The sequence below is a fragment of the Salmo salar genome, chromosome ssa05 (assembly GCF_905237065.1).
Source record: "Salmo salar chromosome ssa05, Ssal_v3.1, whole genome shotgun sequence".
In the NCBI taxonomy this organism is placed as follows: domain Eukaryota; kingdom Metazoa; phylum Chordata; class Actinopteri; order Salmoniformes; family Salmonidae; genus Salmo; species Salmo salar.
The window spans coordinates 72,598,106-72,622,430 of record NC_059446.1 but is presented as its reverse complement, the minus strand read 5'-3'; the positions used below and the strand labels follow the sequence as shown (position 1 = coordinate 72,622,430).

The 24,325-nt window shown below is 42.6% G+C and overlaps 1 protein-coding gene across 4 annotated transcripts; it reads left to right on the top strand.

Annotated features, from left to right (window-relative positions):
- On the top strand, positions 1-23,634 carry LOC106605841 (solute carrier family 2, facilitated glucose transporter member 3). 4 transcript variants are annotated; one of them, XM_014201818.2, is made up of 11 exons: positions 1-288; positions 798-972; positions 12,173-12,274; positions 12,783-12,943; positions 14,846-15,086; positions 15,349-15,511; positions 15,825-16,012; positions 16,992-17,096; positions 17,238-17,339; positions 19,275-19,478; positions 19,660-23,634. In XM_014201818.2, exons 2-11 carry the CDS (start codon positions 949-951, stop codon positions 19,891-19,893), a joined length of 1,524 nt encoding a protein of 507 aa, XP_014057293.1. In that variant the 5' UTR covers positions 1-288; positions 798-948; the 3' UTR covers positions 19,894-23,634. The 4 variants fall into 4 exon arrangements, with proteins under 4 accessions (XP_014057293.1, XP_014057292.1, XP_045574740.1 ...); XM_014201817.2 differs by having other exon boundaries at positions 12,170-12,274; XM_045718784.1 differs by lacking the exon at positions 1-288 and adding an exon at positions 605-687.
- Positions 23,635-24,325: the final 691 nt, after the last annotated feature.

Below are 24,325 nucleotides of genomic sequence, written 5' to 3'. Positions count from 1 at the left end.
CTGCCTGCCAGGCGCTGTTCAGGGCTTAAATGCCCCACGAGCGCAATTATTTGGTATAAAACTGCGTGCGCTTTTACGTGTAGGAGCAAGCATGACCAGAGATGACCAGGGCGCGTAGGGTGTCGGCAAAGCTAGGGAACGTGCGGACAGACTTGTGCCACTATCGTATATAAGTCGGTGACGAGAGAGGGAGGGGAGCAAGTGCTGAACATTCTTCTAAGCATACAGTTCTAGATAATGGACTAAAGGGAGATACGATAATCTATTTGGCACCAAACAGGAATTACGGTAAAATAGCCTATATCGTTTTACTATTGTGAAGTTAGCAAACATTTGTATTTGTTCATTTAGAACGAGAAGGGATGTATTTATAGACATAGATTTATTTATAGACTTTAGTCAATAGTAGTCATCAGGAGGACGCTCTGTCAGAATTAGTGGGGTATAGAATAGAATAGGATGAAATTTAATTAAACCTGTATCATCACCACTTTCATAAAATACATCATAATGTCAATATCAATCTAGGGAAACGTTGATTTCTTTCTCATTTGAAAATTAGAGTTGAAACTGATGGTGAGATGAGGGAGGAAGGAAGAAGAAGAGGGAGGGTTTTATCATCATGTCTTTTGCTGCTCAAACCAGATAGTCTACTGTACAGTAGAGGTTGAATTTGTGCATCCATAGGTAAAATATACTCTGCTGTCTATGCAGCTGCTAGGCTTGATGTGTTTCAGCTGTTTTAGTTCGTCATTTCTAATGTATTAAAATGCTTCTGTTTTTATTTTTCTCTACAGGTGGTTCCTCTGCAAACTGCTGTTTGGACTGCCTACATTGTTTACCTTGCAAATGAGAGCCTAGTTTTGGAAGGAGAAACTCAAACAAAGTATTTAACTTGGAGTTATTTGATCTTTCCTGAGGAAGTCAGACAGTGAAACATAATTCAAGATGGAGAATATGGAAGCTGGGAAGGTAAGCAACACATTAGGTCTGTCATCTCGTTTCTCACATCTTCTCACATCTACTATTCTCCAGTGCTTGACTTGGACTGAAATAGGTGCTGGTACTATTTATATTTAGGTGCAGGAACTCCACAATACTTTTGAGATAATATTCTATAAAAGGTGCAGGAACTCAAGCAGTAGTAATTTTGAGGTGCTGGTACTCAGCTCTGGTGAGCTACTGCCCAAGTCGAGTACTGGTCTTCTCACAGAGTTACTGACCACATCATATGACTTTATTCATTTATTCATGTTGCTTCTTTTTGTTGTTGTTGCAATTTCAGTTTTTAATGTTTCCTTCCACAACATAACAATGCAATTGAATTACATCACCATTTGAACAACATTAGTTACTCTACCATAACACCAGTTGTGCAACAGTATTTCTACTACTACTCTTCTCCTCCACCTCTTTGTACATTATACATTCATTTATCTCTGGTGACTATTTCATAAACAATCCGCATCCACCAGCACTGTTTCCTGAGGAAGAGTAGAGCAATGTGTTTTTCCCTCCCTGTCTTTGTCTCCCTACCTTTAATGAGTCAGTCAGAGAATGGTATTTACAAGGAGACGGGTAAGTACTACTTTTCCTCTCTGGTATGTAGAAGAACAGGGGCTGGGGTGGAAGGGAAGTGGGAGAGGAAAGAGAGAGAGAGGGGGATAGAGAAGGAGAAAGGGGATTGGCGGATGCTACAGATACAGGTGGCGTGTCTGAACTTGAGCGGGTCTGTTTTATTCTCTGGCCTGTACCTGCATGTAGGACTAGGAGAGACAGACAGAATGAGGGAAGAGAGAGTGATATGTAATAAGGGAGGTGGGTAAAGCAAATGATGTGTGAGGTGAGAGAAAGGAGTAGAAAGAGCCATATGATAGAGGGAGCAATAGCAATAGCAATAGCAATAGTAATAGTGTGACAGAGGGATAGAGTTATAAGCCCTTGTAAACAGTAGCTATGTGGAGATTATCCATTAGGCCTAGATTGGCCATCAGACCCCCCATGATGAACCCTGTGACCTCAGATCTCCATACATTGACTTAGCAACACAAGGCTTTCCTTATTCTCTATCACTTACATAAAGTGCCCCTAAAAACACTGCTAACCTAGTCATGATTACACTCTTAAACCACTCTAAAATGACAGATGGATTGGATGCTTACTGTTACCAGATGCTTCTTCATATGGTTGCCTAGCTACAACATGGCTTGTCTTTTGAAACAGGTTGCACACTGTTGGTTGTCTTTCTCTTCTTTGTGGCTGTTAGGCAATGAGACTTTCCTACCAACTTTTGATGTGAAATTGAGCTTCTTGCCAATAGCATGTCACTCACTGACCATGTTGTTACACTACATGACCAAAAGTATTTGGACATCTGCTTGTCGAACATCTCATTCCAAAATCATGGGCATTAATATGGAGTTGGTCCCCCCTTTGCTGCTAGAACAGTCTCCACTCTTCTGGGAAGGCTTTCCACTAGATGTTGGAACATTGCTGCGGGGACTTCCATTCAGCCACAAGAGCATTAGTGAGGTCAGGCACAGATGTTGGGTCGATTAGGCCTGGCTCGCAGTCAGTATTCCAATTCATTACAAAGGTGTTTGATGGGGTTGAGGTCAGGCCTCTGTGCAGGCCAGTCAAGTTCTTCCACACCAATCTCGACAAACCATTTCTGTATGGACCTCGCTTTGTGCACAGGGGCATTGTCATGCTGAACAGGAAAGGGCCTTCCCCAAACTGTTGCAACAAAGTTGGAAGCATAGAATCGTCTAGAGTGTCATTGTATGCTGTAGTGTTAAGATTTCCCTTCACTGGAACTAAGGGGCCTAACCCGAACCATGAAAAACAGGCCTAGACCATTATTCGTCCTCCACCAAACTTTACAGTTGGCGCTATGCATTCGGGCAGGTAGTGTTCTCCTGGCATGCGCCAAACCCAGATTAATCTGTCGGACTGGCAGATGGTGAAGCGTGATTCATCACTCCAGAGAACGCATTTCCACTGCTCCAGAGTACAATGGCTGTGAGCTTTACACCACTCCAGCTGTCACTTGCCATTGTGCATGGTGATCTTAGGCTTGTGTGTGACTGCTCCGCCATGGAAACCCTTTTCATGAAGCTCCCGACGATCAGTTATTGTGCTGACGTTGCTTCCAGAGGCAGTTTGGAACTCGGTAGTGAGTATTGCAACCGAGGACAGACCATTTTTACACTCTAGGGGCTTCAGCACTCAGCGGTCCCGTTCTGTGAGCTTGTGTTGCCTACTACTTTGCGGCGGAGCCTTTGTTGCTCCTATACGTTTCCATTTCACAATAACACCACTTACAGTTGACAGCTCTAGCAGGGCAGAAATTTGACAAACTGACTAGTTGGAAAGGTGGCATCTTATGACGGTGCCAAGTTGAATGTGACTGAGCTCTTCAGTAAGGCCATTCTACTGCCAATGTTTGTCTATGGAGATTGCGGTGTGCTCGATTTTATAAATCTGTCAGCAACGAGTGTGGCTTAAATAGCCAAATATACTAATTTGAAGGGGTATCCACATACCTTTGTATATATAGTGTATATTGACTAACAGCACTGATGGGAAATGAGAAATGTAACAAATAGGGAGGTTCAAGACCCTTGTAAGGCATCACAGTAAAATGGAGGGATGTATTGCAAAAGGAAATAGCAAAACGGTATTATACTGGGAAAGAAGTGTTAGTCTGTGGACATTGGAGAGTTGGAGTTTAGATCAGAATGAATGGTGGATTGGCCACTGTGGGTGAAAATCCAGCACTTGCAGAAAGATGAAATGAGGAATAGAGAGACAGAGAATCAGATAGACAGATAATAGGATGAGAAACAGAAGGACTTCATTATACATCAGAAATCACTTTTCCGGTCATGTGGCACACACACACACACACACACACACACACACACACACACACACACACACACACACACACACACACACACACACACACACACACACACACACACACACACACACACACACACACACACACACACACACACACACAGCAGGCAGGCACACATTGACATAAATGCACATGTCTATATAGGTTTGTGTAAAACAAGTTGTGCTATTCAACAAGCTTTACAGGCTTTTTAGTATAGTACAGTATGTGTGGTATACACACACTCAACCATGCTACTCACTGTTTATTATCTATGAGTCACTTTACCCCTGCCTACGTGTACATATTACCTCAATTACCTCGACTAACCTATACCCCCGCAAATTGACTTTGTACCGGTACCCCCTGTATATAGCCTCCACATTGACTCTGTACCGGTACCCCCTGTATATAGCCTCCACATTGACTCTGTACCGGTACCCCCTGTATATAGCCTCCACATTGACTCTGTACCGGTACCCCCTGTATATAGCCTCCACATTGACTCTGTACCGGTACCCCCTGTATATAGCCTCCACATTGACTCTGTACCGGTACCCCCTGTATATAGCCTCCACATTGACTCGGTACCGGTACCCCCTGTATATAGCCTCCACATTGACTCGGTACCGGTACCCCCTGTATATAGCCTCCACATTGACTCGGTACCGGTACCCCCTGTATATAGCCTCCACATCGACTCTGTACCGGTACCCCCTGTATATAGCCTCCACATCGACTCTGTACCGGTACCCCCTGTATATAGCCTCCACATTGACTCGGTACCGGTACCCCCTGTATATAGCCTCCACATTGACTCGGTACCGGTACCCCCTGTATATAGCCTCCACATTGACTCTGTACCGGTACCCCCTGTATATAGCCTCCACATTGACTCTGTACCGGTACCCCCTGTATATAGCCTCCACATTGACTCGGTACCGGTACCCCCTGTATATAGCCTCCACATTGACTCGGTACCGGTACCCCCTGTATATAGCCTCCACATTGACTCGGTACCGGTACCCCCTGTATATAGCCTCCACATTGACTCGGTACCGGTACCCCCTGTATATAGCCTCCACATTGACTCGGTACCGGTACCCCCTGTATATAGCCTCCACATTGACTCGGTACCGGTACCCCCTGTATATAGCCTCCACATTGACTCGGTACCGGTACCCCCTGTATATAGCCTAACTGTGACGGTATTCAGTACAGTAAATGATGTGCTCACACACTCTTTCTTGCTGTCTTACTCAACATTAAAGCTGGAATCCTTAATGGTCAAACTGACACATCAGTTTGGGCTATTACAACAACAAAGAAGTTACTGGAAACAACGAACACTGTATTTTTTTCCTCAGACATTGCAGGAGCGATAGAACAGCACTGCAAATGTTTTATTTAACTAGGAAAGTCAGTTAAGAACAAATTCTAATTTATGATGATGGCCTACCAAAAGGCATAAGGCGGGTACGGGGGATGGGATTAAAAATAAAAATGTAGGCCAAAACACACATCCCGACAAGAGAGACACCACAACACTACAGAAAGAGAGACCTAAGACAACAACATAGCAAGGCAGCAACACGTGACAACACAGCATGGTAGAAACACAACATGACAACAACACGGTTGCAACACAACATGGCAGGAGTACAACATGGTAGCAGCACAAAACATAGTACAAGCATTATTGGGCACAGACAACAGCACAAAGGCCAAGCCCCTCACCTCCACTTCGTCAACAAAAACAATAACAACGGCCGTGGGGCAGACAAAGGCACTGATTCCTCTACTGCAGTTTCCATCTTTAACATGTCTGTGCAGATTAAATATGAAGGCCTACGTCTATTAAAGAGACACACTCACCAGCCTGTCCTCCAGCCCGTACCTTTGGAGACAGTCGAAACTTGGTGACTTGCACAACATCTGTTTTACACAAACCTATAAAGATTTACATCATCTCATGGGGATTATTATTTTGAAGGGGACCCTGTTTTACTGTCTTTAAATATCTTACTTCACTTGTAGTAGGTCTATTCATTCAGTTTTCAGATTGTTTTAGATGACTGGGTATTGTAATGTCACAAGGCCAGAATGTCCTTCCTAGAGAAATACAATATGCCTGATTAGTACTATCACAGAACATAACACTTTTATCAGTGTAACTTGGGTGATGAAACCCTTAGAGCATTTTATTCTTATGGCACCGGCATCTGTGTTTTTAGTGTTAGCCCAGGCTACCTCCGTATGTAGTCATTCTGTGTCAGTTGGTCTTTGATTTGAATTATGTTCCAGAACTAGGCCTCTTAATTATGCCTCCTACACATACAGTACCAGTCAAAGGTTTGGACACACCTACTCATTCAGTTTTTTTTTCAAATTTGTACTATTTTCATAATCAAAACTATGAAATAACACACACACAATCATGTAGTAACCAAAAAAGTGTTATACAAATCAAAATACATTTTATATTTGAGATTCTTCAAAGTAGCCACCCTTTGCCTTGATGACAGCTTTGCACACTCTTGGCATTCTCTCAACCAGCTTCATGAGGTAGTCAGTCACCTGGAATGAATTTCAAATAACAGGTGTGCATTGGTAAAAGTTAATTTGTGGAATTTCTCTCCTTAATGCGTTTGAGCCGATCAGTTGTGTTATGACAAGGTAGGTGTGGTATAGAGAACATAGCCCTATTTGGTAAAATATCAAGTCCATATTATGGTAAGAACAGCTCAAATAAGCAAATAGAAGTCCATCATTACTTTAAGACATAAAGGTTAGTCAATCTGGAAAATTTCAAGACCTTTTAACGTTTCTTCAAGTGCAGTCACAAAAACCATCAAGCGCTATGATGAAACTGGCTCTCATGATGACCGCCACAGGAAAGGAAGACCCAGAGTTACCTCTGCTGCAGAGGATGAATTCATTAGAGTTACCAGACTCAGATTGCAGCCCAAATTAATCCTTCACAGAGTTCAAGTAACAGACACATCTCAACATCAACTGTTCCGAATACACTGCGTGAATCAGGCCTTCATGGTCGAATTCCTGCAAAGAAACCACTACTAAAGGACACCAATAATAAGAAGAGACTTGCTTGGGCCAAGAAACACGAGCGATGGACATTAGACCGATGGAAATCTGTCCTTGGGTCTGATGAGTCCAAATTCGAGATTGTTGATTCCAACCACTGTGTCTTTGTGAGACGCAGAGTAGGTGAACTAATGATCTCCGCATGTGTGGTTCCTACCGTGAAGTATGGAGAAGGAGGTGTGATGGTGTGGGGGTTCTTTGCTGGTGACACTGTCAGTGATTTATTTAGAATTCAAGGCAGACTTAACTAGGATGGCTACCACAGATTTCTGCAGCGTTACGCCATCCCATCTGGTTTGCACTTAGTGGGACAATGACCCAACACACCTCCAGGCTTTGTAAGGGCTACTTGACCAAGAAGGAGAGTGATGGAGTGCTGCATCAGATGACCTGGCCTCCACAATCACCCGTCCTCAACCCAATTGAGATGGTTTGGGATGAGTTGGACCGCAGAGTGAAAGAAAAGCAGCCAAAAAGTGCTCAGCAAATGTGGGAACTCCTTCAAGACTGTTGGAAAAGCATTCCAGGTGAAGCTGGTTGAAAAAATGGCAAGAGTGTGCAAAGCTGTCATCAAGGCAAAGGGTGGCTACTTTGAATAATCTAAAATCTAAAATATATCTTGATTTGTTTTTTGGTTACTACATGATTCCATATGTTATTTCATAGTTTTGATGTCTTCACTATTATTCTGCAATGTGGAAAATAGCAAAAATAAAGAAAAACCCTTGATTGAGGAGGTGTGTCCAAACTTTTGACTGGTATTGTATATTAGGACCGTTATGATAACGTAACGATCAGTTTTCCTTTACATTCCTGTACACACGTAGCCTATAGCTCATAACATTAAGACAAAGGAGATGATCGTGGACTACAGGAAAAGGAGGGCTGAGCATTCTCATCGACAGGGCTGTAGTGGAGCAGGTAGAGAGCTTCAAGTTCCTTGGTGTCCACATCACCAACAAACTATCATGGTTCAAGCACACCAAGACAGTCGTGAAGGGGGCACAATAATGCCTATTCCCCCTCAGGAGACTGAAAAGATTTGGCACAGGTCCTCAGATCCTCAAAATGTTCTACAGTCGTGGCCAAACGTTTTGAGAGTGATACAAATATTAATTTCCACAAAGTTTGCTGCTTCAGTGTCTTTAGATATTTTTGTCAGACGTTACCATGGAATACTTTTATTTACAATTACATGAAGTTGATGCAAAGAGTCAATATTTGCAGTGTTGACCCTTCTTTTTCAGGACATCTGCAATCCGCCCTGGCATGCTGTCAATTAACTTCTGGGCCACATCCTGACTAATGGCAGCCCATTCTTGCATAATCAATGCTTGGAGTTTGTCAGAATTTGTGGGTTTTTGTTTGTCCACCCGCCTCTTGAGGATTGACCACAAGGTCTCAATGGTATTAAGGTCTGGGGAGTTTCCTGGCCATGGACCCAAAATATCAATGTTTTGTTCCCAGAGCCACTTAGTTATCACTTTTGCCTTATGGCAAGGTGCTCCATCATGCTGGAAAAGGCATTGTTCGTCACCAAACTGTTCCTGGATGGTTGGGAGAAGTTGCTCTCGGAGGATGTGTTGGTACCATTCTTTATTCATGGCTGTGTTCTTAGGCAAAATTGTGAATGAGCCCACTCCCTTGGCTGAGAAGCAACCCCACACATGAATGGTCTCAGGATGCTTTAATGTTGGCATGACACAGGACAAATGGTAGCGCTCACCTTGTCTTCTCCGGACAAGCTTTTTTCCGGATGCCCCAAACAATCGGAAAGGGGATTCATCCGAGAAAATGACTTCACCTCAGTCCTCAGCAGTCCAATCCCTGTACCTTTTGCAGAATATCAGTCTGTCCCTGATGTTCTTTCTGGAGAGAAGTGGCTTCTTTGCTGCCCTTCTTGACACCAGGCCATCCTCCAAAAGTCTTTGCCTCACTGTGCGTGCAGATGCACTCACACCTGCCTGCTGCCATTCCTGAGCAAGCTCTGTACTGGTGGTGCCTCGATCCCGCAGCTGAATCAACTTTAGGAGACGGTCCTGGCGTTTGCTGGACTTTCTTGGGCGCCCTGAAGCCTTCTTCACAACAATTGAACCGCTCTCCTTGAAGTTCTTGATGATCCGATAAATGGTTGATTTAGGTGCAATCTTACTGGCAGCAATATCCTTGCCTGTGAAGCCCTTTTTGTGCAAAGCAATGATGACGGCACGTGTTTCCTTGCAGGTAACCATGGCTGACAGAGGAAGAACAATGATTCCAAGCACCACCCTCCTTCTGAAGCTTCCAATCTGTTATTCGAACTGAATCAGCATGACAGAGTGATCTCCAGCCTTGTCCTTGTCAACACTCATACCTGTGTTAATGAGAGAATCATTGACATGATGTTAGCTGGTCCTTTTGTGGCAGGGCTGAAATGCAGTGGACATGTTTTTGGGGGATTCAGTACATTTGCATGGCAAAGAGGGACTTTGCAATTAATTGCAATTCATCTGATCGCTCTTCATAACATTCTAGAGTATATGCAAATTGCCATCATACAAACTGAGGCAGCAGACTTTGTGAAAATTAATATTTGTGTCATTCTCCTAACTTTTGGCCACGACTGTACAGCTGCACCATCGAGAGCATATTAACTGGTTGCATCACCGTCTGGTATGTCAACTTCTCGGCCTCCGACTGCATGGCACTACAGTGGGTAGTGCGTACGGCCCAGTACATCACTGGGGCCAAGCTTCCTGCCATCCAGGACCTCTATATCAGGCGATGTCAGAGGAAGGCCCTAAAAATGGCCTAACACTCCAGCCACCCTAGTCATAGACTGTTCTCTCTGCTACAGCAAGGCAAGCGGTACCAGAGCGCCAAGTCTAGGTCCAAAAGGCTTCTTAACAGCTTCTACCCCCAAGCCATAAGACGGCTGAACAGCTAATCAAATGGCTACCCTGACTATTTGCATTGACCTCAATTATGTACATATTACCTCGACTAACCTGTGTGTGTGTGTAATATTATATTAACTAATATAATCCATCAGTTATACCTTAACTGCAGTGCAATAAAACATTAACTAGAGTGTAATAGTGCAACTTAATGTAAAGTGTTATCCACGGAGCTTTATATCCTATCATATCCTATTCTGTTGCTGACAGTAGCATGAAACCATGAAAACAATATCTTGCTTTTCTTCTGGCTAGTCTTTTCTCCCTAGCAACTGGGTCTGTGTTAATCTTTTGTCTGTGTCATGCAGCCTTCTCCTTATTAGACAATGGCATCTACAGTATAAAGTGTGCCTTGAAAATACCTTAAAATGCCATAAAATTGTTTTAAGTGATAATATTCAGTATTCATACAAGAATTAAATATGAATTAAATTAAATGATTAAATGTTGTAAACTAGTGAAAACATGGGATAACAAAGCTACCGTCATTCAGTATAACGGGTGACATTGTGGTATAACATGAAACTTTTGTTGTGCTGAAGGACAAAAGGATACTGAAGGATGGATTTCATACATAAACATATTTAACAGGCAGTTCCTTGGCCACCTATATAAAGTAATGTTCTTGACCTATAAATATTATCCTTACTTTTCATATTTAATATAGCTTTTTATAAAATAATAACTTTAAAAGTATGTTTTCTGTGTTGTACTGAAGGACATGCGTTTTTGGTACAAAGGTTACTAGAGGGTGAAAAAGTGAAATGATCAGAGATTTACTCACCTCATCACATTGATAGAGGGTCTTCAATGGGTCTTCTTTGTGATGTCACACACTGTCACATGATTACCTTTAAATTGGCTTTTTACCTTTGCGATACTGAATGACATTGATGAAGAGCAAAAGTCCAGACAAAAGTTATTCAAGTTTTTTTTAAAATGATTTTTATACAGTATGTTGCCCATTATTCTATATATTGTTGCAAACACTAACACAATCATGCCATGAGTGTTCATTTATATTTTTAGGATGAATTTCTAAATTTTAAAAACACTTTTGTCTTTAGAATTTTAACACGGACAGTTACACCGAAGGACATTTTGACACTTTAGAGCTCAATAACTCCCTTAATTGAATAGTTTGCAACACAAATATTTCTAGGTCAAAAGAAGGGTAAGAGTTGAGTGATTTAATATTATATTTATACATATTTCTCTTTTTATGTTAAATGAATGGCCTTCGAACACCAAATTTAAACATCTCGTCTTTGGCCCATCTATGTTTAATAGTGTGTGTCATAAAGAGTAGCCTACCTTTGTGTAATAATAACTGATATACTGTCATGTCACTTTCCTATAGCCTACATTCTCTGTAAAAGAGATGTAGTATTTGAGATGAGTAGGTTTTCGTCCTTTAAAAAAGACCACATCAAACAGGGTTTCTTTCCCTGGTCTGGCCCAGGGCTTTGCATAGCAGACGTTCGTTATAACCAATCAGCTTGGTCCTGCTATGTTGCCCAGCTTTAAATGTCACAACTGACTATCTTTCACCAAAAACAAACAGCTAAAAAGAAAACATTTTCATGCCAGATGTATTCACTTGGTATTTGTTTAAGTAGTAGTTAGTATTAGTATATTAACACATATTGGACTGGTATAACAGCCGAACCCAATACAATAGGCCTCAACAGTAGAATAAAGTAGCATAAATCCATAGTAGCATAGAGTCTCTATTCTTCTCACAGTTCATCCTCAAGACTCCGGGTCGATCAGGATTGCGGAACATGGTTCCATTTCCACTGTTTTGTAACACCTAGCCTAGCGTGGCAGTGTAGACAGTGACAGCTTGTGAATGCTCAGAGAGAAAGCAGAAGAGAGGGAGAACAATCACAAACAGAATGGTTCTTTGTGTATTTTCTACTGTCACTGGGAACAACAAGAGCCTTGTGGGCCAAGACACTGGCTATGACACTGGCTATGATGAGAATGACAGAATTATTGTACACTACATCTCCATCCATATTCATTAGACCAGTGGATATCTAATTTCCTGTTTCTCTCTCTCTCTCTCTCTCTCTCTCTCTCGCTATCCTTTTCTCTGTCACTTTCTTGTTATGTTTCTCTCTCTCTTTCTATTATTTTAACACCCCTCTCCCTCCATCACCCCTCTCTCTCCCTGTTTTCCCTCTCTCTCTTCCTCTCTCTATCTCTCCTCCATCCCAAGAAGAAGAAGGGAGTGACCTGTTACCTCCTCTACTGCATCACTACAGCCGTCATCGGCTCCCTGCAGTTCGGATACAACACTGGAGTCATCAATGCCCCTGAGCAGGTAGGTGTGTGTGTGTGTGTGTGTGTGTGTGTGTGTGTGTGTGTGTGTGTGTGTGTGTGTGCAATACGGGAGTGGTCATAATGGTCATCATTGTTAATGTATTATTTATTCAAATAGGAATGATACCTCCTTTTGTAATCAACTTAGCGTTGTGTCATACTAGTCGGCGCACACACACACACACACACACACACACACACACACACACACACACACACACACACACACACACACACACACACACACACACACACACACACACACACACACACACACGGAGTTGGATGGATGTGCTGTTGTTTTCAACTTTGTCTCCCCCTTTTGGGCAGTCAGTTGCAGTACTCATGTGTATTGACTATAACAGTCAGGGCTGGAACAGGGCTAGAACAAATGCCTGCACCCTCTGTACATCTCCAGGACTAGGATTTTAGACCACTTGTCTAAATCCTCAGTGATATTCCCACCCTTTAACCTCTGAAGGTTCTAAGGTTCTGTCATCTCCACTCAGAAACTGCGACGGTTCTTCCAGAATGTGTCTATGGATCGTTATGGAGAACCCTTCTCCTCTGGGACTAACACCATGGTTTGGAGCTTCGCTGTGGCCATCTTCAGTGTGGGGGGTATGGTTGGGTCCTTGTCTGTGGGGGTCATGGTGGACAAGTTTGGGAGGTGAGTTAAGGACTAATGATACAAAGAAATGCAGATGTACAGTAAATGTGTGTGTGGAAGTGGTTTTGTATCTGTAATGACTTTGTACTGTTTTATTTATTTTGTTCCCAGCACCACAATGAGAGGTGTGCGGCGTGTAAATATTTGCTCTCAAAGATGAGCCAAGGGCCCTTAGTCGATTCTGTGCTGTAATGTTAATTGAGGCTGTAGTGTTAATTGCGGTCTTACCTCCTAACTAGAGGTCGACCGATTATGATTTTTCAACACCGATACCAATTATTGGAGGACCAAAAAAAGCAGATACCGATTAATCGTCCGATTTTTATATATATATTTGTAATAATGACAATTACAACAATACTGAATGAACACTTATTTTAACTTAATATAATGCATCAATAAAATCAATTTAGTCTCAAATAAATAATGAAACATGTTCAATTTGGTTTAAATAATGCAAAAACAAAGTGTTGGAGAAGAAAGTAAAAGTGCAATATGTGCCATGTAAAAAAGCTAACATTTAAGTTCCTTGCTCAGAACACATGAAAGCTGGTGGTTCCTTTTAACATGAGTCTTCAATATTCCCAGGTAAGAAGTTTTAGGTTGTAGTTATTATAGGACTATTTCTCTCTATACGATTTATATTTCATATACCTTTGACTATTGGATGTTCTAATAGGTACTTTAGTATTGCCAGCCTAATCTCGGGAGTTGATAGGCTTGAAGTCATAAACAGCGCAATGCTGGAAGCACAACGAAGAGCAGCTGGCAAATGCAGGAAAGTGCTGTTTGAATGAATGCTTACGAGCCTGCTGCTGCCTACCACCGCTCAGTCAGACTGCTCTATCAAATCATAGACTTAATTATAATATAATAACACACAGAAATTCGAGCCTTAGGTCATTAATATGGTAAAATCCGGAAACTATAATTTTGAAAACAAAACGTTTATTCTTTCAGTGAATTACGGAACCGTACCGTATTTTATCTAACGGGTGGCATCCATAAGTCTAAATATTGCTGTTACATTGCACAACCTTCAATGTTATGTCATAATTATGTACAATTCTGGCAAATTAATTACGGTCTTTGTTAGGAAGAAATGGTCTTCACACTGTTCGCAACGAGCCAGGCAGCCCAAACTGCTGCATATACCCTGACTCTGCTTGCACAGAACACAAGAGAAGTGACACAATTTCCCTAGTTAAAAGAAATTCATGTTAGCAGGCAATATTAACTAAATATCCAGGTTTAAAAATATATACTGTGTATTGATTTTAAGAAAGGCGTTGATGTTTATGGTTAGGTACACATTGGTGCAACAACAGTGCTTTTTTCGCGAATGCGCTTGTTAAATCACCCATTTGGCGAAGTAGGCTATGATTCAATGATAAATTAACAGGCACCGCATCGATTATATGCAACGCAGGACAATCTAGATAAACTAGTAATATCATCAACCATGTGTAGTTAACTAGTGATTATGTTAAGATTGATTGTTTTTTATAAGATAAGTTTTATGCTAGCTAGCACCTTACCTTGGCTCCTTGCTGCACTCGTATAACAGGTCGTCAGCCTGCCACGCAGTCTCCTCGTGGAGTGCAATGTAATCGACCATAATCGGTGTCCAAAAATTACGATTACCGATTGTTATGAAAACTTGAAATAGGCCCTAATTAATCGGCCATTACGATTAATCGGTCAACCTCTACTCCTAACCTGGCCTCATCTCACCTCACTTCATCACTCTTTATTTAGCAGGCCATTCATGGTCCTTGGCAGGGCACTGGACTAAATGGCTTCCCTCCATCTTTCTAACCATCACACATTTTTCCTCCTACTTTCTTTCTTTTCTTTCCCCTTTTCCTATCCTCCTCTCTCTGTCTCTCTCCCTCTTCCCAGGCGGAAGTCCATGCTCCTGGCCAATGTGCTGGCCCTTCTGGGTGGAACTCTGATGGGTCTGTCCAGCCTCTGTAAGTCCTTTGAGATGGTCATCATTGGCAGGCTGGTCATTGGCGTGTTCTGTGGCCTGTGTACGGGACTGACACCCATGTACGTGGGAGAGCTGGCCCCCACGCACCTCAGGGGGGCCTTCGGCACCCTCCACCAGCTGGGAGTGGTCATTGGCATCCTGGTGGCACAGGTACCACAGAGAGGACCAGGCACTGGTTCACTTTCATCATTTAGGTTATTTTAGTTCAAACTCTACTGAGTTTATGGTAATTAATTGAACTTAATGTTATTGAGGTCAACTGAATTAAATGCTGTTCATTTCACTGAATGTAATTGACCGATCTCCTTTTCTGTACAATCAAGTCAGTTAAATTTGTTTTAGTTTGAGCATTACTTTTCTACTACCTTAGGCTTTAACCCTGGCTATCCTGTTGTCCCTCTCTGCTCTGTAGGTCTTTGGTCTGGAGTTTCTGCTGGGGTCAGACTCCCTGTGGCCCCTCCTGCTGTCCCTGACGGCCATCCCTGCTGTGGTGCAGAGCATCATGTTGCCCTTCTGCCCAGAGAGCCCCCGCTACCTCCTCATCAGCCTCAACCAGGAGGAGGAGGCTCGCAAAGGTCAGGGGGAGGAGACATGTTACTGATCACATTACACACAGGAGATGCTACTGATCATGTTACACATAGGAGATGTTACTGATCATGTTACACATAGATGTTACTGATCATATTACACACAGGAGATGTTACTGATCATATTAAATAAAGGAGATGTTACTGATCATATTGCACAGCACTCATTTAGGTGACTTTTTTATTTGACTGTTTATTTAGAAACTATGTGGTGTAAAAAATTACTCCGTTGTTTATTTGGGATTCATTAGTATCAGAAAATGCCTAGTATTTAAAAAATATCTCGCCCTCCCTCCAGCCCTGGTGCGTCTGCGTGGCTGTGAGGACGTAAGTGATGACATCCAGGAGATGAAGGAAGAAGGGATGAAGATGGCCATGGAGAAGAAGGTCACAATTCCAGAACTCTTCCGCTCGCCAGCCTACCGTCAGCCAATCATCATCGCCATCATCCTGCAGCTCTCCCAGCAGCTCTCTGGCATCAACGCAGTGAGTAGACTACAACTCCCACAATGCAACATAATTAGGGCCAGGAGTTATTCCATACTACATAATTGAACTAGGAAAAACCTCAGGGAAACGCCTTTAAGAAGGACAGAGAGTTTTTCCTTCTCATAATCCATGACCCCTGATCTAACAATACATGACAGTTGGAAGCAATATGGTGGAAACCTATCGAGCCATTTTATAAATTAGTAATGAAGGAAAGGAGATGAGGAAAGAGAAGCATAGCCACAGATTTCAAAAGAATAAGTTCTCAATGAGCCTTTCCAGATAAAGTTATTGCGTATAGGCATATGTAGTAGGACGTGTAATGTTGCAACTGTCACAGTTCTACAGAAGTCACAGTTCAACGTTAGAATACTGAAACGAAATGATTCAGTGAAGAGATGCCAACATACAGAGACTGTCAAGGCACCACCTCCTCTTCAGCCCAGAGGCTGAGGAAGGAAGCGTTTGATTAAGTGGAATGGATGTAGCATAATAACATGACTAGCGAGATGATCACCCTAAGATCTAATGGAGATTGTCTGTTGATAAGGTCAGTTAACCTGGCTGTCAGTCTGAGTTAGCGTTAGCCAAGTTTATCCTGACTCAGACAGACCCAGGTTAAAGGTCAATGCAAAGACCTTTAAACTGGGCCTAATTCAGACAGATGTTAGAGGGCCCTTTTACTGAACTGTTTATTGACGTGTATATAGATATGTATAGTGGAACTGTTGTTTATTGATGTGTTCATGCAGGGCTCAACTGCTAAATAGACAGTGGTCTTAGAATGACTCCCTTCTTAAATAAAAGTTACATAAAACAATTATAAATACAGCATCAATCAAACCCAGATGGCCACAGAACACACTGAAACAACAGCCCTCTCTCTGTCTGTAGGAGTAAACATGGGTCAATAACAACTAGATTTAACTAGATACATATCCTCATATTGGTTCCCTCTCTCCTACTTCCTCCTCAGGTGTTCTACTATTCGACAGGTATATTTGACACTGCCGGGGTGACCCAGCCCATCTATGCCACTATAGGAGCTGGGGTGGTCAACACTCTATTCACAGTGGTGTCTGTAAGTATTTTAACACATATCTGGTCAAGTATAATAATACAGAAATAGTACAGTTTGATAGTGCACTACTTTTGACCAGACTCTACTATGAAATGTGATACCCTTGGACACATTCTAAGCACTTCCTTGTTTGATTCACAGCTCTTTCTGGTGGAGAGGGCGGGACGAAGGACCCTGCACCTTATCGGATTGGCTGGAATGGCTGTCAGTGCTCTGCTCATGACCATCTCCCTCTCATTAGTGGTGAGTTTCAATCTCGGCTGTCCATCATTTCAAATGTCAAGAACCCGACAATAACTATTCTTGTCCCACCATAAATATCCTTGACTGGATTTTATTCCACTGCTTAACATTGAAAATGATCCACCACCATTGTTGCAACCCCTATTACTACTCTGTTCAACCTTTCGTATCGTCTGAGATTCCTAAAGATTGGAATGCGGCCCTTCAAAGGGGGCGACACTCTAGACCCAAACTGTTACAGACCTATATCCATCCTGCCCTTCTAAAGTCTTCGGAAGCCAAGTGAACAAACATATCACAGACCATTTCGAATCCCACCGTACCTTCTCCGCTATGCAATCTGGTTTCCGAGCTGGTCACGGGTGCAACTCAGCCACGCTCAAGGTCCTAAACGATATCATAACCTCCATCGATAAAAAACAGTACTGTGCAGCCATCTTCATCGACCTGGCCAAGGCTTTCGACTCTGTCAATCACCGTATTCTTATCGGCAGACTCAACAGCCTTGGTTTCTCTAATGACTGCCTCGCCTGGTTCACTAACTACTTCTCAGATAGAGTTTAGTGTGTCAAATTGGAGGGCCTGTTGGACCTCTGGTAGTCTCTATGGGGGTGCCACAGGGTTCAATTCTCGGGCCGACTCTTTTCTCTGCTGCTGGTGATTCTCTGATCCACCTCTACGCAGACGACACCATTCTGTATACTTCTGGCCCCTCTTTGGACACTGTGTTAACAAACCTCCAAACGAGCTTCAACGCCATACAACACTCCTTCCGTGGCCTCCAACTGCTTTTAAATGCTAGTAAAACTAAATGCATGCTCTTCAACCGATCGCTGCCCGTACCCGCCCGCCCGACTAGCATAACTACTCTGGACGGTTCTGACTTAGAATATGTGGACAACTATAAATACCTAGGTGTCTGGTTAGACTGTAAACTCTCCTTCCAGACTCACATTAAGCATCTCCAATCCAAAGTTAAATCTAGAATCAGCTTCCTATTTCGCAACAAAGCCTCCTTCACTCATGCTGCTAAACATACCCTCGTAAAACTGACTATCCTACTGATCCTTGACTTTGGCGATGTCATTTACAAAATAGCCTCCAACACTCTACTCAACAAATTCGATGCAGTCTATCACAGTGCCATCCGTTTTGTCACCAAAGCCCCATATAATACCCACCACTGCGACCTGTATGCTCTCGTTGGCTGGTCCTCGCTTCATATTCGTCGCCAAACCCACTGGCTTCAGTCCTTGCTAGGTAAAGCTCCGCCTTATCTCAGCTCACTTGTCACCATAGCAACACCCACACGTAGCACACCCTCCAGCAGGTATATTTCACTGGTCATCCCCAAAGCCAACAACTCCTTTGGCCGCCTTTCCTTCCAATTCTCTGCTGCCAATGACTGGAACGAATTGCAAAAATCACTGAAGTTGGAGATTTATATCTCCCTCACTAACTTTAATCGTCAGCTGTCAGAGCAGCTTACCGATCGCTGCAGCTAGACACAGCACATCTGTAAATAGCCCATCCAACCAACTACCTACCTCATCCCCATGTTTGTTTTTGTTTTTCTGCTCTTTTGCACACCAGTATTTCTACTTGCACATCCTCAATTACACATATATCACTCCAGTGTAAATTGCTAAATTGTAATTACTTCGCCACTATTGGCCTATTTATTGCATTACATCCTTACTTCATTGGCACAGACTGTATATAGATTGTTCTATTGTGTTATTGACTGTACGTTTGTTTACCCCATGTGTAACTCTGTGTTGTTGTTTTTGTCACACTGCTTTGCTTTATCTTGGCCAGGTCGCAGTTGCAAATGAGAACTTGTTCTCAACTGGCCTACCTGGTTAAATAAAGGTGAAAAAAACCACACAAAAAAACATGTTTGATCTCTCCATTCCCTCCCTCCTCTCTGAGTAGAAGACCAACACATCTCTGAGCTACCTGGCCATCGTGGCGGTGTTTGCCTTCGTGGCCAGTTTTGAGATGGGCCCAGGTCCTATCCCATGGTTCATAGTTGCTGAGTTGTTCTCCCAGGGGCCTCGGCCTGCAGCTATGGCCGTCGCCGGCTGCTCCAACTGGACCGCCAACTTCCTGGTCGGGCTGGGCTTCCCCAAACTGGAGGTAGGTTCTTCTTCCTCATCCTACCCCTCTCACTACAGACACCTATGTATATGTATCAAGATAAATCTGCAGGCCTCAAAGCTGAATGAATGGGATTGGCACCGTTATAAGACCAAAACATCAGACAAACTTTACAGAGATTGTGTTACTCTCTAACCTCCTCTCTCGCTCTCTTTTACAGGAGCTGTGTGGTCCTTACGTCTTCATCATCTTCATGATCTTCCTCATATTCTTCATTGTCTTCACCTACTTCAAAGTCCCGGAGACCAAGGGGCGGACCTTTGACGACATTGCCAAAGGATTCGCCAGCACTGCAGGAGCCCAATCTCCTCCCCCAGAGGGTATGGTCACCCTGCCCGTTTCCCCGACGACGGAGAAAGTTCCAATGGTTGAGTTTCCGACGGAAGAGAAGTAAAAGAAGGGATTGTCAGCGAATCCGTAGATAGTGGAACAGTTAGACAACAGGGTTACAGGGTTAGGCAAGCCCCTTGTGCATAGATACTGTAATGTAGGGAGTTTAAGTTCAAAACAAAACTTTTTGTCCATTTGAGGTTGAATTGGACTTTTAAAGTGCAGGTCTAGAGATATGCACTGTTATGGAGAGGAGCTTCCATATGAAATAGCAGCTTAGTGTCGAGGTGTGTGTATAGTGTGTGTTGGGAATAGGGTTGGGGATGATCATGCAGGCATCATGAGAGTGCGTGTCAAAGAGGAGTTATGTTTACTGTGTGTGTCAGTGTGTGCATGTGTGTGTGTGCCTTCAGTCATTTTCTTTTAAACTGCCTAAAGTATTTATTACTGTAAGTTATTAATGATCATTTGTAATGATCTTTTACCAATGCCCAAGTAATTTATGACACTTATTTTTAGGTGACTTACCTCATAGACGCCAATCATTATTTAATCAATGACAATTTTTACTACTGTACTTTTTAATGATTGACATTACAATAAAAACCTTTATAGTATTAGCATGTAAGAGGATAAACATTCCAACAAATATGTTCAGTAACAAACTTCCCGTATTGTCCTTCACTTGGGTGAAAGGGGAATAGGATTTGGGTTGATGTGTACTGAGGTCAGTGTGTTTGGGAGGACAGTACGGGAACCTAAAAATCCTCTCTGCCTGGTGTCTCCTAACCTAGCCTATCTGTCTCTCTGCCTGGTGTATCCTAACCTAGCCTATCTGTCTCTCTGCCTGGTGTATCCTAACCTAGCCTATCTGTCTCTCTGCCTGGTGTATCCTAACCTAGCCTATCTGTCTCTCTGCCTGGTGTATCCTAACCTAGCCTATCTGTCTCTCTGCCTGGTGTATCCTAACCTAGCCTATCTGTCTCTCTGCCTGGTGTATCCTAACCTAGCCTATCTGTCTCTCTGCCTGGTGTATCCTAACCTAGCCTATCTGTCTCTCTGCCTGGTGTATCCTAACCTAGCCTATCTGTCTCTCTGCCTGGTGTATCCTAACCTAGCCTATCTGTCTCTCTGCCTGGTGTATCCTAACCTAGCCTATCTGTCTCTCTGCCTGGTGTATCCTAACCTAGCCTATCTGTCTCTCTGCCTGGTGTATCCTAACCTAGCCTTTACGTCTCTGGAGCCTGACCTTGAACTGTCACAGAGACTCAACAGCACGGACGTGTCTCTCCCTGAATACTGAGTCAGCTAGAACACTGGCCCACTAATGGCTCACCCATATCTGTGGCTTCTGTCTGCCTCATCAGACTACTTACAGTATACGCTTCCAATGCCTGGCTGGACTATCATAGCTATGCTAATGAGGAGTTCAGTAGTAACATTTCTTCAAATATCCAAATAGTACATCAAACATAGATTCTGGGTTCGGCCAGTATGATAGTAGAATTATTTGACAGCATGATAACAGTCTCTTCAAGACAGTTAGATTGAGAGAATGTGTGGAGGAACTTTGAAGAATCTCAGATGTACTCCAATTCATGGGGCGGCAGGTAGCCTAGTGGTTAGAGTATTGGGCCAGTAATCAAAAGGTTGCTGGATCGAATCCCTGAGCTGAGGTAAAAATCTGTCGTTCTGCTCCTGAACAAGGCAGTTAACCCACTGTTCCCCGGTAGGCTGTCATTGTAAGTAAGAATTTGTTCTTAACTAACTTGCCTAGTTAAATAAATGTTAAATAAAAAAATCATGTATCAGCTAGGGTTAGAGGCAGTATATGGAGCAAAGCCATTCAACCACTACTAGTACTTGGAAAGTCTACATTGACCTCAGTGTGATGTATAGTGGCTACACAGTTTTTGGAGTGAGATCTCACAATCTACTAAAGACAACCGCGTGTAACATGAGCTGTGATTGCTTTGTGTGTGAAGAATTCTATATATTCTATATATCATAGAATATAATTTATCATAGACTAGAGCTAACCTTTATATTTTTAATCAGACCGTTTCTAAGAGTGAATTTCTAGTCATTTTAACAACCTACCAAGTGTGAAGTATATGATCACAGTAGAAGACGATATATGACTTGTTAGGAACATCCTGAAAATAGTTGTTCCAACAAGGTGTCTACCGTTAAATGAGAGTACACACCAACCCTAAAGTAATAGTATTTATTGTGACAACAACATGCTAAAAGTGTCTAAAAATCGTGAAACTTCAGTGGTGTAATACTGTATTGTGATTGTGGAGTCTTGTGTAGGTTTTGACCAGGTTAGTTGTTGCTATACATGGTTGAAAGTTATTTCTACTATATTGTAGCTAATATTCCATAATGGTGGCAAATATCTTCTCTGTGTCTCATACATTATCTGATAATGCATTTTTGTTGTATTATTACTCATGTGATGTTGTTACTCATTGATAACTGAGCACTTTTCTACCTTTTGGCCTAAAACAACATTTGACCTATCATCACTTTGGCAATCTGGCTTTTCTTAGATGGTTGTGAATGTGGTGTGTACATATAAAGTATGTCAATATGTGTCTGTTACAAAATACATTCCTGTTATGATAGCTTTCCTCATAGCTTTCATAACTCATTTCATAATGTTTCTGGCACTGCTGCTTGCACTCTGCACATACTACTGAATGTAGCTATCGTGATGTACTCTACCATTCGCTGCCATATATATTGTGCTAACATGATGTTAATGTGTATATTATGAATGCAACGGTTCAATGGGCGCTCTTGTGTATTAATTCATTGTCTTAGTATGTAAATGTTCCACTGTACAGGAGATTTTTTTTCTTCTTAAAAAATTACCTTTCTTGGCCCAATCATTTTTAATTTTAACAACCTAGAAAGTTAAAGACAAGTTAAAGAGAGAGAGAGAGAGACCAGAGAGAGAGACCAGAGAGAGAGACCAGAGAGAGAGAGACCAGAGAGAGAGAGAGCAGAGAGAGAGACCAGAGCGAGACCAGAGAGAGAGACCAGAGAGAGAGAGACCAGAGAGAGAGAGAGACCAGAGAGAGAGAGAGAGACAAGAGAGAAACCAGAGAGAGAGAGAGACCAGAGAGAGAGAGTGACCAGAGAGAGAGAGACAAGAGAGAGACCAGAGAGAGAGAGAGAGACCAGAGAGAGAGAGAGACCAGAAAGAGACCAGAGAGAGAGAGAGAGAGAGAGAGAGAGAGACCAGAGAGAGACCAGAGAGAGAGAGCGACCAGACAGAAGAGAGAGAGAGAGCGACCAGAGAGAGAGACCAGGGAGAGACCAGAGAGAGGGAGAGACCAGAGAACGAGAACAGATCTAGATGAATGAGTCAATGAGTACTGTATAAATTCGTTTTTTTTCTCCTTATTGTGTTGTAATAAAGAGTCACTCAAGCTTTGAGCAACTAAAATAAAATAATATTTGTATTTTAAATGGAATCTGTGACTATATTTTTGTTCCATTGATAAATCAGAAGAGTCTTATATACTCAGTTGTTTTTTTTTCTTCCTCAAATACATAAAGTCACTTTCCTTGTATCTGTGTGTGTATATCAACCTCACTGTATGTATTCTGTGAGTGTTTATTCTATGGTTATTTCTGTGTTCTATGTAACGCTATTTCTTGGTTACAAATGCTTCTTGGTAGAAACTACATTTCCCATGATACAACACAAAACCTACTCTGCCTTGTAGAATTCACTAAACACTGTAACAACGTAATGATGTTTGACCTGGAAATAAAGCCACTAGTGACCATACCAACTGGTGAGTTCTGATTCCTTGTACAGTCCAACACTCAACTCCCAGTTAGTGCAGCACATGTTATAAGTGCAGTGCACGTCAACCAGTCCTCATTCAATTATTTGTAATTTTCTCCTGATACTCCTGATTCTCCTGATACAGTGTCTGCATGTTCTGGTTTAGTACACACATTTACAACAGTGCCAAGCCGTTGCATTAGTCAGAGGTCTACTGTTACTGTAGGCTAGGTTAGATGGATTATATTTCTTCCTGTCTCTGCCTCCCTTAATGAGGATCACAGTTCAGCAGATACCTCCACTCTCGAGGGGTTAAATGCGAGAGACACATTTCAGTTGAATGCATTCAGTTGTACAACTGACTAGGTATCCCCCTTTCCCTTTCCTTTCCATGGAAAATCTACCGAACATTTAGTCACTGCAGAGAATTGCAGCATGAAAGTCTGCTTGAGCATCAACAAGCTGTAGTAACCAGTCCTGACCAGCAGGCGTCAACAAGCTGTAGTAACCAGGCCTGACCTGCAGGCGTCAACAAGCTGTAGTAACCAGGCCTAACCTGCAGGCGTCAACAAGCTGTAGTAACCAGGCCTGACCAGCAGGCATCAACAAGCTGTAGTAACCAGGCCTGACCTGCAGGCGTCAACAAGCTGTAGTAACCAGGCCTAACCTGCAGGCGTCAACAAGCTGTAGT

What these genes read in the sequence shown, in the direction of transcription:
- LOC106605841 (XM_014201817.2), top strand. Translation starts at nt 949, where the DNA reads ATGGAGAATATGGAAGCTGGGAAG. An exon ending in TCATCAATGCCCCTGAGCAG is followed by an intron (nt 12,275 to 12,782) that starts GTAGGTGTGTGT and finishes ATCTCCACTCAG; the next exon opens with AAACTGCGACGGTTCTTCCA. An exon ending in TTGGCATCCTGGTGGCACAG is followed by an intron (nt 15,087 to 15,348) that starts GTACCACAGAGA and finishes TCTGCTCTGTAG; the next exon opens with GTCTTTGGTCTGGAGTTTCT.